Source organism: Musa acuminata, unplaced genomic scaffold (assembly GCF_036884655.1).
Source record: "Musa acuminata AAA Group cultivar baxijiao unplaced genomic scaffold, Cavendish_Baxijiao_AAA HiC_scaffold_745, whole genome shotgun sequence".
NCBI classification, from domain to species: Eukaryota; Viridiplantae; Streptophyta; class Magnoliopsida; order Zingiberales; family Musaceae; genus Musa; species Musa acuminata.
In genome coordinates this window covers 1-14,580 of record NW_027020975.1, presented here as the reverse complement: position 1 = coordinate 14,580, position 14,580 = coordinate 1, and the positions used below count along the sequence as shown (strand labels likewise).

The 14,580-nt window shown below is 32.1% G+C and overlaps 1 protein-coding gene and 2 non-coding genes across 3 annotated transcripts; 2 read left to right on the top strand and 1 right to left on the bottom strand.

Moving 5' to 3' along the window:
• Positions 1 to 1,293: 1,293 nt before the first annotated feature.
• On the top strand, positions 1,294 to 8,942 carry LOC135663696 (ATP synthase subunit a, chloroplastic). Its single transcript, XM_065176853.1, has one exon. The coding sequence runs from the start codon at positions 1,962 to 1,964 to the stop codon at positions 2,703 to 2,705; it is 744 nt and encodes a 247-aa protein (XP_065032925.1). The 5' UTR covers positions 1,294 to 1,961; the 3' UTR covers positions 2,706 to 8,942.
• On the bottom strand, positions 7,902 to 7,973 carry TRNAR-UCU (transfer RNA arginine (anticodon UCU)). The gene has a single exon. It is a non-coding gene; the product is annotated as a tRNA-Arg (tRNA).
• A 1,158-nt stretch (positions 8,943 to 10,100) lies between the features above and the next one.
• Positions 10,101 to 10,188, top strand: TRNAS-GCU (transfer RNA serine (anticodon GCU)). The gene has a single exon. It is a non-coding gene; the product is annotated as a tRNA-Ser (tRNA).
• Positions 10,189 to 14,580: the final 4,392 nt, after the last annotated feature.

Here is a 14,580-nt window from a genome sequence, read left to right as displayed (position 1 = left end):
CCAAAAGTGGAACAAATCTTAGAAGTACGTTCTATTGATTCAATATCGATGAACCTCGAAAGGAGAGTTGAAGGTTGGAACGAAGGTATACCAAAAATTCTTGGAATCCCCTGGGGATTCTTGATTCAAGCGGAGCTAACCATAGTTCAAAGTCGTATCTCTTTGGTTAATAAAATCCAAAAGGTTTATCGATCCCAGGGGGTACAGATCCATAATAGACATATAGAGATTATTGTACGTCAAGTAACATCAAAAGTGTTGGTTTCAGAAGATGGAATGTCTAATGTTTTTTCACCTGGGGAATTAATCGGATTGTTGCGAGCGGAACGAGCGGGGCGCGCTTTGGACGAAGCGATCTCTTATCGGGCAATCCTATTGGGAATAACGAGGGCATCTTTGAATACTCAAAGTTTCATATCCGAAGCAAGTTTTCAAGAAACCGCTCGAGTTTTAGCAAAAGCTGCTCTACGAGGTCGTATTGATTGGTTGAAAGGCCTGAAAGAGAACGTTGTTCTGGGTGGGATTATACCCGTTGGTACCGGATTCAAAAAATTAGTGCACCGTTCAAGGCAAGACAAGAACATTTATTTGGAAATCAAAAGAAAGAATCTATTCGATTTGGAAATGAGAGATATTTTGTTACACCATAGAGAATTATTTTGTTCTTACGTCCCATTTCCATGAGACATCAGAACAATCGTTTACGCGATTTCATGATTCCTAAGAGCAGATTCTTTTACTTTAACTATCTTTTCACTTTTAACTATCTGTCTTTTAACTTAACTATCTGGTCCGAGTATTGATTTGGTAAAAAAAAAATAAGTAATTAAAAGACATTAATGGTTTGTACCGTGTATCAACGGTTAATTCCCGGTAGAAGGTTCCATCGGAACAATTATTTATTTCAAAGTACCTCGTCTCTTTGTTAAAAAAATAAAAAAGAAAAAACAAAAAGGAAGTGTGGGGAAAAATGACAAGAAGATATTGGAACATCAATTTGGAAGAGATGATGGAGGCCGGAGTTCATTTTGGTCATGGTACTAAGAAATGGAATCCTAGAATGGCCCCTTACATCTCTGCAAAGCGTAAAGGTATTCATATTACAAATCTCACTAGAACGGCTCGTTTTTTATCAGAAGCCTGTGATTTAGTTTTTGATGCAGCAAGTAGGGGAAAAAACTTCTTAATTGTTGGTACCAAAAATAAAGCAGCGGATTCAGTAGCATCAGCTGCAATAAGGGCCCGGTGTCATTATGTTAATAAAAAATGGCTCGGTGGTATGTTAACGAATTGGTCTACTACGGAAACGAGACTTCAAAAGTTCAGGGATTTAAGAGCAGAACAAAAGATGGGGAAACTCAACCGTCTTCCCAAAAGAGATGCCGCAATGTTGAAGAGAAAATTATCTGCCTTGCAAACATATCTCGGCGGTATCAAATATATGACGGGATTGCCTGATATTGTGATCATCGTTGATCAGCAAGAAGAATATATGGCTCTTCGAGAATGTGTAATTTTAGGGATTCCGACGATTTGTTTAATCGATACAAATTGTGACCCCGATCTCGCAGATATTTCGATCCCAGCCAATGATGACGCTATAGCTTCAATCCGATTGGTTCTTAACAAATTAGTATCCGCAATTTGTGAGGGCCGTTGTAGCTATATAAGAAATCGTTGATTATGATTAAGAATAATTAGTTAATTATTTGGGGATTTTATAGATTTATTGGATCGGTTACTATTCTTGAATTAAAAAAAAGAAAAAACAAAATGGAAATGTGGGCATATTGATAATATGTTATGATGTTATGTGATTTCTTGGTATCCTATGTAATTTCTTGATATCCTAAATATACGATTGATGAATACAATTAGTGATTCAAGTTGGTGAGTTGAGAAAGAGATGGTTGAATCAAAATAATTTATTTTTTGAAGTTCAATTTTTGTTAGAGGACCATATGAATGTTATACCATGTTCCATTAAAACACTCAAGGGGTTATACGATATATCGGGTGTAGAAGTAGGCCAACATTTCTATTGGCAAATAGGAGGTTTACAAGTCCATGCCCAAGTACTTATCACTTCTTGGGTAGTAATTGCTATCTTATTAGGTTCGGTGATCCTAGCTGTTCGGAATCCACAAACCATTCCGACCGGCGGTCAGAATTTCTTCGAATATGTCCTTGAATTTATTCGAGACTTGAGCAAAACCCAGATTGGAGAAGAATATGGTCCTTGGGTTCCCTTTATTGGAACTATGTTCCTATTTATTTTTGTTTCTAACTGGTCAGGTGCTCTTTTACCTTGGAAAATTATACAGTTACCTCATGGGGAGTTAGCTGCGCCCACGAATGATATAAATACTACTGTTGCTTTAGCTTTACTCACGTCAGTCGCATATTTTTATGCGGGTCTTAGCAAAAAAGGATTGGGTTATTTTGGGAAATACATTCAACCAACTCCAATACTTTTACCAATTAACATCCTAGAAGATTTCACAAAACCCTTATCTCTTAGTTTTCGACTTTTCGGGAATATATTGGCTGATGAATTAGTAGTTGTCGTTCTTGTTTCTTTAGTCCCTTCAGTAGTTCCTATACCTGTCATGTTTCTTGGATTATTTACAAGTGGTATTCAAGCTCTTATTTTTGCAACGTTAGCTGCGGCTTATATAGGTGAATCCATGGAGGGTCATCATTGACTAGCTTTCAAAATAGTCTTTTTATTATTATTTTTTATTATTATTATTAAGTAAGTTTATCCCAATTCATGCGTGGTTCAAGATAATCCAATTGGTTGGGGAACATAATAACGTATTACTATATGACTTAGAGTTTTAGGAGAAAAGATGGACGGTATTACAGAATTGTAAAAAAAAAAAGAAGGGTTGGGGAGGTTATACTAGATGTATGTAATGTCTATAAGCTCGGACCCCGTCTATGTTTCTAGGAATGATTCTAGAATCCGATTTAATCTAAAAAAAATGCGGGTGGTTTACGTTATGGAAGAAACAAATATATATGTCATATTAGAATGACATTAGATATTCATTAGTTATATAAGGCTATCCCTATCATCCTATATAACATCACTATATTACATAATTACATGCTATTACTTAATTACATGCTATTACTTAATTACATACTATTACTATTTTTATAATCATAACTTCTACTCTGTAATCATAATATAATCCTATACATAATATAAAATATAATCCTATACATAATATAATCCTATAATGATAATATAATATAATAATAATATTAATATAATAATAATATAATAAATATAATAATAAATAATAATAAATAAATAAATAAATATAAGTAAATAAATATAAGTAATAAAATAAGTATTAGTTAACATTAATAATTAGTTTAATAGTTAATATTAATATAAGTATTAATATTCATATGTAAAATATCTAAGTATCAATTAAGTATTAGTTAATATAATCATTTATAATTATATTATCGATAATTATTAGTATTAATTATTACTATATATTGATATTGGTACTACTACATACTTTTATATTACTACATATTGATATATTGATATTGATTTGTATTGGTATTAATTTGATTGATATTGATTGCAGCTCACACTGCATTTAGTCACACTCCATTTAGACGGATTTCAATATCAGTCCTTCTATTTTGTCTGTGATTGTGGATTGAATGAACAAAGAGATGAACTCAAGAATGGTGTAGTAAAGAACGAAGAATTAAATGAAAGAGTGGTTCGAAACAAAGAAATACAATAGTTAGAACTGTATGCATATGGATTTACAAAAACTCCATTATGGGTAAAAACGAGATAGTTGTGACGATTCAGTTCAGTAATTTAGTAATATTATCATTTCAATTCGGAGTTTTTAGTTACTTCGGACCGCTGGATCTTAATGATAAAATGAGTAATAATTCATTGGTTGATTGTATCATTAACCATTTCTTTTTTTTTGTGCGAGGAACTTACCATGAATCCACTGATTTCTGCCGCTTCCGTTATTGCTGCTGGATTGGCCGTGGGGCTTGCTTCTATTGGACCTGGAGTTGGTCAAGGTACTGCTGCAGGCCAAGCTGTAGAAGGTATTGCGAGACAACCAGAAGCAGAGGGTAAAATACGAGGTACTTTATTGCTTAGTCTAGCTTTTATGGAAGCTTTAACAATTTACGGACTGGTCGTGGCGTTAGCGCTTTTATTTGCGAATCCTTTTGTTTAATCCTAGAAATAAATAGAAAAAAGTACCTTACATACTTTTTTCTTATTTTATTAACTTTAACTTGGAATTGCCCTTTGCTTCTTCGAATTATATTTACACTTTACTTATAAATTACTTATTTGTTGAGACAATACGCCAGGAAGGGCTGATTTGAGGATGAGGAATTACCAGATTCGCTTGCTTTCTTCCTTTCTGTCCTTAGCTTAGTACAATAGAAAACTTTTTTACTTTCATTGTTCGAAGCGTTTCAACAAACGAAATAGTTATCAATTGATATGAGATCTAAGACCTAAGTAAAGTATCTTATTGGAAACTTCTTGAAAACTTAAAAAATAATAAATTTCAAACAAATGATTTAATCTATTGCCATTAAATAAAGTGGAAATGAAATTAATAAAAAGAAATCGATCAAAAAAAGGCGAGTGAAGTGATACAAAAAGAACTCTGTTCTTTGTTAGTCCTATCCATAAGAGAGGGGAGCATATGAAAAATGTAATCGATTCTTTCGTTTCCTTGGGTCACTGGCCATCCGCCGGGAGTTTCGGGTTTAATACCGATATTTTAGCAACAAATCCAATAAATCTAAGTGTAGTGCTTGGTGTATTGATTTATTTTGGAAAGGGAGTGTGTGCGAGTTGTGTATTTCAAGAATAGGTTGGATCCATCCAGCTGCACTTTATTTATGGTATTTATAGGAGAAATAGGAAAAAGGTGCACGATCTCGACGAATTACTTCTGAATAAATTAAGAAATCATATGTAAGAACCATAGCATTTCGTGACTTATTGGTAAATCCACTTTGATTCTCTATCAACCAATAATGTGAGACCATTAACATGGTTAAAGCTAAATTGTTTAAAGTCCAGGTAAAACATGGTACTCTTTCTACCACTTCTACCACTACGTTAGTAACGAAATGGTTAAAAAAAAAATAGTTGGTAATTTATTTGATTTGATATAGAACACTCATATCGATAAAAGAATTTGAACCATTTACTAGAAAAATGAGCACTTTGCTTTTTTTATCTAATGCCGAAATGACGACCTATGTATAAAAAAAGAGGAATTTTTGGACTTGAAGAAACAAATAAAAAATATAATAATTATTATTTTCATTTTTTTAAAATGAAAAATGAAATAGAATTCTAAAAATGAAAATGATAAATAAAATACAAAACAAATATAAATAAAATACAAATAAAGAAACAACTTTGCTGACAATTCTAGATTTTTGTCTGGTCTAGTCGGAAGAGTCCTCCTGATATTCTGGTCTTGTATCAGTTTTGACATCTTTGAATACAAACAGAAAAGAGAGGGTAGGCTCATTACATTAAAAAAGATATGGGAATACCCACACCATAAATAAAACATTAAAAAAGATATGGGAATACCCACACCATAAATAAAATAAATAATTGAGCGTGAGAGCCAAATGAATCGAAAGATTCATGTTTGGTTCGGGAAGAGATCATGGAAGTTTTGAAATTAATGATAAGATAATCTACTTTCATTAAATGATTTATTAGATAATCGAAAACAGAGGATTTTGAATACTATTCGAAATTCGGAAGAATTACGTAAAGGGGCCATTGAGCAGCTCGAAAGAGCCCGGGCTCGCTTACGTAAAGTGGAAATGGAAGCAGATGAGTATCGAATGAATGGATACTCTGAAATAGAACGAGAAAAACAAAATTTGATTAATGCCACTAGTAATAGTTTGGAACAATTAGAAAATTACAAAAATGAAACCCTTCAGTTTGAACAACAAAGAGCGATTAATCAGGTCCGACAACGAGTTTTCCAACAAGCCTTACAAGGAGCTCTAGGAACTCTGAATAGTTGCTTGAATAGCGAGTTACATTTCCGTACGATCCGTGCTAATATTGGCATTCTCGGGGCCATGCAAGAAATAACTGATTAGCCCTTCTTTTTTTAGTTATAGTTTAGGCATTATTTTTATCTTTTCCTTCCTAAAAAGAATAAAGAAACACTAATGGTAACCCTTCGAGCCGACGAAATTAGTAATATTATTCGTGAGCGTATTGAACAATATAGTAGAGAAATAAAGATTGTGAATACCGGTACCGTACTTCAAGTAGGCGACGGAATTGCTCGTGTTCATGGTCTTGATGAAGTAATGGCAGGTGAATTAGTAGAGTTTCAAGAGGGTACAATAGGCATTGCTCTGAATTTGGAATCAAATAATGTTGGCGTTGTATTAATGGGTGATGGTTTGATGATACAAGAGGGAAGTTCCGTAAAAGCAACAGGACGAATTGCTCAGATACCTGTGAGTGAGGGTTATTTGGGTCGTGTTATAAATGCTCTGGCTAAACCTATTGATGGGAGAGGTGAAATTTCAGCTTCTGAATCTCGGTTAATTGAATCTCCTGCCCCAGGTATTATTTCTAGACGTTCTGTATATGAGCCTCTTCAAACGGGGCTTATTGCCATTGATTCGATGATCCCTATAGGACGCGGTCAGCGAGAATTAATTATTGGGGACAGACAGACCGGCAAAACAGCCGTAGCCACAGATACGATTCTCAATCAAAAAGGTCAAAATGTAATATGTGTTTATGTAGCTATTGGTCAAAAAGCATCTTCTGTGGCTCAGGTAGTGACTACTTTCCGGGAAAAGGGGGCGATGGAATATACTATTGTGGTAGCCGAAACGGCGGATTCACCTGCTACATTACAATACCTCGCTCCTTATACGGGAGCGGCTCTGGCTGAGTTTTTTATGTATCGTGGACAACATACTTTAATAATTTATGATGATCTCTCCAAACAGGCACAAGCTTATCGCCAAATGTCTCTTCTATTAAGAAGACCTCCCGGTCGTGAAGCTTATCCAGGAGATGTTTTTTATTTGCATTCACGACTTTTGGAAAGAGCCGCTAAATCAAATTCTAGTTTAGGTGAAGGAAGTATGACCGCTTTACCGATAGTTGAGACTCAATCTGGAGACGTTTCAGCTTATATTCCTACTAATGTAATTTCCATTACAGATGGACAAATATTCTTATCTGCCGATCTATTCAATGCTGGAATCCGACCTGCTATTAATGTGGGTATTTCCGTTTCCAGAGTAGGATCCGCAGCTCAAATTAAAGCCATGAAACAAGTAGCCGGCAAATCAAAATTGGAACTAGCGCAATTCACAGAGTTAGAAGCCTTTGCACAATTCGCTTCTGATCTCGATAAAGCTACTCAGAATCAATTGGCAAGAGGTCAACGATTACGCGAGTTGCTTAAACAATCCCAATCAGACCCTCTCGCAGTGAAGAACAGATAGCTACTATTTATACCGGAGCGAATGGATATCTTGATCCGCTAGAAATTGGACAGGTAAAGAAATTTCTCAGTCAGTTACGTAGCTACTTAAAAAACAATAAACCTAAATTTCAAGAAATTATATCTTCTACCAAGACATTCACCGAGGAAGTAGAATTTCTTTTGAAGAAGCTATTCAAGAACAGATCGAACTGTTTTTACTTCAGGAACAAACATAAATTTCTTACTTTTATTCTATTCTTGGTATATTCTATTCTTAGTACAAGAGTAATCATTGAGAAATAGTTCTGATTCGAATGATTCAAAAAGGGTTTCTTAGTATAGCCATTTTAAAAAGTATAGCCATTTTAAAAATAGATGGAAATAAATTGCGTCCAATAGGATTTGAACCTATACCAAAGGTTTAGAAGACCTCTGTCCTATCCATTAGACAATGGACGCTTTTCATTCCTATTTTATTTTTTTGTATTCTTACTTTCTTTTGTTCGGATAAAAAATCAAATTACACGGAAAATATTTTAGGGAATAAAAAAGAATGCATATCTAAATTGATGGTGCATGTATGTATAATACATAATAAGATGTATAATACATAACATAATAAGATGTATAATACATAATAAGAAATATGGAGCGGGTAGCGGGAATCGAACCCGCATCGTTAGCTTGGAAGGCTAGGGGTTATAGTCGACGTTGCTTGATCACTTTTAACGTCTCTAATTCAAAACCGAACGTGAAATTTTGATTTCATTCGGCTCCTTTATGGAAGATTGATGTATTCCTAGAGAAAATTAGATCCATAACATCTATGTCAGCCTTTCTGTCTGAATGTATCCCAAACTACTCGCTTACTAGATGATCCCTCTAGAGGAGAGGGATTATACCAAATCCGTCTAGTCTAGTTACTTCGTTCCCTATTTCCACTCGCAGGATCCCGAGGAAAAGAATTTGGTTTCCACCGAGCTGAAACAATATGCTGATGGTTCTAGTAAACCAAAACCACCCTTTTCTAGCTTGTTTGGCTTCAATTTCCCTTTTACAACACCAAAATTTAAGATCTAGTTACGATTGGAAATAAACTTTTGTATCTTCATCCATAGATCCTTTATTCATACTCATTCGATTGGAAGAATTGATCCAATTCAAAAAAAATTATGTTTCACGACTCCATATACATAATCCAATTTTCTTATTCAATTTCGAAAATAGAATTTCTAATTGGACTTTGGATACAAATCGTGAGAATGTATGTTCTTCCTCAAATATGCTATTGAGAGGTAAAGGATTAAACCCTTTTAAGAAATAAAGTTTTTGATCGGAGTATGCAAAAAACCGAGAGACCCCTTAACTTTTTAAGTTGTTAATAGAACGAATCACACTTTTACCACTAAACTATACCCGCTACATATACATTATTGTATATGAATGGACTATTTGTCGAACAAGGGAGTGAGACGCAATCAAGATAGCATTAAAATTATAACGTTGACACATATTTAGTCCCGCCAGCCAGGGACTTAAAAGGCGAAGAGCACAAAGCTTTTCTAAATAACATATATAAATTTAAAAAACAGTATAAAGTTATACTTATACTTTTCCTTTGCTGGATTGCTGGCATTCTCAGTCTGTCTGAAGGGGTCATTGAAGCTGGACAAAAAAAGAGGTACTGGCCCGGCCAGTACTTAACTAGGACCAGGCCGGGAGAATAAACCTTTCGTACAAAATTAAAGAAGTAAGGTTTTCTTTCTATTGGAGATACCTGTTTCGAATCTTATCTAAATGGAATTCTTGATCAAATTCGTTCTTGACTTACTCTTAACTTACTTAAATGAAACTTAAATTAAATTACGTAAATGTAAATTAACTTAAATATAAATATAATTATATAATTACTTATATAATTACATTACTTAAATTATTAAAATTAACTTAACTTAATATAAATATAATTATATAATTATAATTATATAATTACTTAATTATATAATTACTTATAATATAATATTATTATAATATAATATTATTAATTACTTAATTATATAATTACTTATAATATACAATTACTTATAAAATTACTTATAATATAATATTATAATATTTAATATTATAATATTTAAGAAATTTTTTATTACATAAAAAAAACCTTTAATTTGTTTTTTCTTTACTTTAATTGAAAATAAAATTTCAATTCCTTTAACCTTTAAATTTAGATTAGAATTTATTAATAATTTTAATTTTTAATTATTCACTTTTTATTTTTTTTTTATTTCATCTGTAATGAAATCTATTCTATAATTAGAAATTTTAATAGAATGTTTCATATTTCTAATGATAATGTTATAATTATAATGTTTAATATCTTTCTTAAATTATAATGTTTAATATCTTTCTTAATAAAAAATATTATATTAATGTCTTTCTTAAACTTAATAATTAATATCTTAAAAATTAAAAATTTTTTCTTTTTATTATTTTCTTTTCTTTTTTTATTTAATTTCAATTTAAATTGAAATAGTTAATTTCAATTTCATTTGAAATTTTATTGAAATTTCAATTTTATTTAAATTGGGAGAGATGGCTGAGTGGACTAAAGCGGCGGATTGCTAATCCGTTGTACGAGTTATTCGTACCGAGGGTTCGAATCCCTCTCTCTCCGCCCGCTCTGATTACTTGATACTTTCGATTTCGAAGGAATTTCGATTCTTTATTTTTTTATAGGTAAAGTGAATATATGGAATAGATAAAATAATAAGAAAAAATTAGAAAAACAAAGAAAACTCAATTTTTTTTTATTCCTCACGTCCAGGATTACGTCCCGGATCATTAGATAAGAATCCGAAGATGAAGAGAGAAACAAAGAATATCACTACTGTGTAAACAAAGAGTTTGAGAGTAAGCATTACACAATCTCCAAGATAAGATCATTTTAGAAAAAGGGAATAGATTACCTATTTTTTCTTTTTACCACATATACTATTTTGTTTGATTTGACATCATACCCCCCAAAATGGAGTTTTTTGATTTGAAAAGAAAAAGAAAGTCACTTTTACGAATTTCTTTGTAATAAGATTTTTATTCCTTCCTCACAAAAATTTTCTTGTCATATCGACAATTAGGTATTGTAGGGGACCTAGACCTAATAAACTCCTTACTCACTGAAAGGTCAGAACGAGTAAATAAACTGATCAAAATTCATCTCCGCGGTTACTCAATATACAAGAATTTCCATTTTTTAATCGAGGGTTTATAATTCTAATGTAAGACTTAGCCGATCTTATCCATTTTTATAATTTTTTTTGTCGAATAAATCATGAATGGATTTGGCAAAGTATTAAGGATTTTATCGAAAACTTACAGCAGCTTGCCAAACAAAGGCTAAGAGAAAAAAGAGAACAGGTATGACAGGCATCACATCTACGATTGGATTGAAAACGGCATAAGCTTCAGGCAATTTGGCAAAGAAAAAACTATTCGAATAAAGGACAGAATTAAGACAGATACAGATTAAGCTAAAGATATTAAACATAACAAACATTTCGTTCTTGTAGATTAGATAATTTTATTTTGATTGAGTTATTTTTATAAGGGAAAAATGAAAAAGGCAAGTCAAAAAATCCTTCTTTTTTTTTGAACTCTCCCAAATCAAAAATCCTTCCTTCCATTCTCAAATGAGAATACAAGGAATTCTACTTTCATACATTATCTTAATTGAATTCTATGTAATGATCAATTAACTTTTTTGATTCTATATCTAATCTACATGTGTTGAATCCTAGCAACAAACAAAATACCCCATATGTTTTTATTATGTATTATGTATTTTTTTGGGGGGGGGGATTGACGAATAACTAATTCTAATAATAGTCTTGACTAGTGCCAAACAGGAAAAATGGGGCGTGGCCAAGCGGTAAGGCAGCGGGTTTTGGTCCCGTTATTCGGAGGTTCGAATCCTTCCGTCCCAGATCGTTTCCATCAGAAACAAAAGATGGGATCACATTGTATCCCACATAAAACGGAAAAATCTTAAAGAGAACAACCTTTTCTTTTGTTCTGAATTCTTAGAATGTCTTTTGTTCTGAATTCTTAGAATGAATTCTTAGAATGGATTCTTAGAATCCATTTGATTTATCACAAGCATAATAAAGTGTCAAATACAGGTGGAAGTTTTTTTGAATAAAAAAAAGAGAAATTTGGGGTCTATCATTCACATTCATAATATGCTCGTACTATTGTTATATTCATTATGTCCCATATTCATGAAATATGAATTCTAAATATGAATTATAATTCTCACATGATGCATTCCGAATTGAAGCGTGAAACAAAAGCATCTCTATTCCCTTCCACACAAAGCCTAAAGTCAAAAATAGGGTATCCCAATTTCACATTCTATGTGAAGACTAAAGAGTAGGGAGTTTGTCGTACTAATTTCATCACTGGTTTTAAAACTTCTAAAGCTGTGCTGTGGCGTGGGAAAAAATAGGATAAAAATTGTCTGAATTCCATTTCTTTCTATCTTATATCTTAGATGCCTCAAATGAAAATAATTGTAAATCAATGTAACGTAGCGATTGGGGGGAAATTTTGATATTCCATATATTTTAACTTGATTTTATGGAATTGATGGAAAAATTGTTGAACCTGAAGTAAAACAAAATCTATATAAACTAAAATAAACAAGGCCTACGCTATGCCTATATGTATGATATATATTGTGTATTGTTATTATATTGTTGTATTTCAATAACAATGTTGTTGTATTTCAATAACAATGTTGTTGTATTTCAATAACAATGGCCTTTCACTTAAGTGAAAAGAATTTGTGGAAGGGGATCTTTGATTTTAAAAATATCCATGATTACCCCCAGTAACAATATTCAGATTCTTTCTTTCAGATGAAAGAAAGAATAAGGATCTTAATGTTGCCGTACATGAGACCTTTTCTATTTCATACTCATGAAAATAGATAAACTAGATTATCAATTTACTTCTTTGGTTAAAAGAAAACCAATTGATAATTCAATTGAACATGGTAAAATTATGTCTCCTTAGGGAATGAAATATCTGCTAAAAATTTTTAGCTACTCATTGTGATTGCGTCGACTTGGTGATTGAATTAGAGATCCAGTTTAGTCATGACTAGAAAACATAGTTCCAGTCATGATGTTGAAGTCGGAGATTTTTAAAACATTTTTTTATGAACTCTTGGTTGGTACTCGAAGAAATATGATAAATCAATAGTATCTAGAAACTTACGACCTTTTTGTTTTTTGGTCATTGGAACAGTTTATTTGACTAATAATTTATTTTTTTCCGGGATTGGAAATATATTAAATTAAAGGATTTGAGGTTTATAGTTTTTTTGTTCTAGAAAAATAGATTCTGCATTTCATGATTGATCGTCCCGAACAATCTGTTGGAGATGTAAAGTAAATAAGTCTTAAGCAAACATCTTTCTTAGAAATACGTTTCATTCATATGATAGAATATCGAGTTAAAGAAATTGGAATCCTTGCTGAGCTTTCTCCGGATAAATACAATACTTATCTATCCATAGAATACTTATCTATCCATAGGTATAAAGTATAGACTATTATATAGTTCCCGTTGTTCCCATCGAGCCAATGACTATTCATGATTACATATTAAATCAATTCCATTGCGGTTTGAAATTAAATTGAATTCTAAATTAGAGGAATGTTATGGTAAAACTTCGTTTGAAACGATGTGGTAGAAAGCAACGTGCGACTTGAAGGACATGATCCGCTGTGGATTTTTACATCCACCATTTTCTATACAAATGAAGATGCTCTTGGCTCGACATAGTTTGTTCTGTTCCATTAGGAATCTAATTTTTCTTAGGTTGATAGTACATGATGGAGCTCGAGCGGAAGGATTGATTCATTTATCAAGGGGAAGAATCTAGGGTTAGTGCCAATCAATCAATAAGTTAGACCAGCTTTGTAAGTATATCCTTAAAATATAAAATAATCGGAATTGATAAAACTATTTCGATCAAAAAAAAGTGTATCACAGAGGAATCAATTCTTCGTATTCTATTTCTATGGGTATTCTATTTCTATAGAAAGAAATAAAAAAAACAAAAGGTATGTTGCTGCCCTTTTGAAAGGAGTAAGGATCACCGAAGTAATGTCTAAACCCAATGATTTTACAAAGCAAAGATAAAGGATTCCGAAACAAGGAAACACTATTTTCAATTGTCTCAAAAATTGGATCAGAATTAGGAATAAAAATAGATTCGAGATGAGACAAACAAAAGAGGTTAGAGACGGCTCAAGAAATGTCTAAGGATTTCCCTTCGAATTCTGTCAGAATTACCCAACTTGAGTTATGAGTACGAATGAAATTTATTTTTTTTTTTTTTTTAGGAAGAACAAAATAATAATAATGAATTAGACTATGATTTGAGTCATTATTTTGTGTTTACTATTTGATATTATATACAGAAAGATATACCGAAATAAAAATAATTTTTTCTCGAGCTCGAGCCGTATGAGGAGAAAAACCTCCTATACGTTTCTGGGGGGGGATTGTTTATGTACATCTATCCCAATGAGCCATCTATCGAATCGTTGCAATTGATGTTCGATCCCGAAGAGAAGGAAGAGATTTTCGAAAAGTGGGTTTTTATGATCCGATAAAGAATCAAACTTATTTAAACGTTCCCGCTATTCTATATTTCCTTGAAAAGGGCGCTCAACCTACAGGAACTGTTTATGATATTTTAAGTAAGGCAGAATTTTTTAAAGAAAAAACCTCGAGTTAATTAAAAGAAAAAACAACAAAATTAATAAAAAAGGGGGGAGATGATTAATATAAAATCTATCTTTGTATAATTTTTTACTTACAATTTTTTACCTAAAATTTTCCCTTTTCTTGCTCTATTCATACTTAAATTTACTTTTTTCTTGTTATAGGAATCCACCAACAAACAAGGGATTAATCTTGCTTATTGTACCTCTATTGATTGAGTAAACCCGAGATTTTTTCTTTATCTTTTCCTTATTTTTTTCCATCAAAATTTCTT

Excerpts from the sequence above, each read along its gene's own strand:
- LOC135663696 (XM_065176853.1), top strand. The coding sequence starts at position 1,962 with ATGAATGTTATACCATGTTCCATTAAAACACTCAAGGGGTTATACGAT.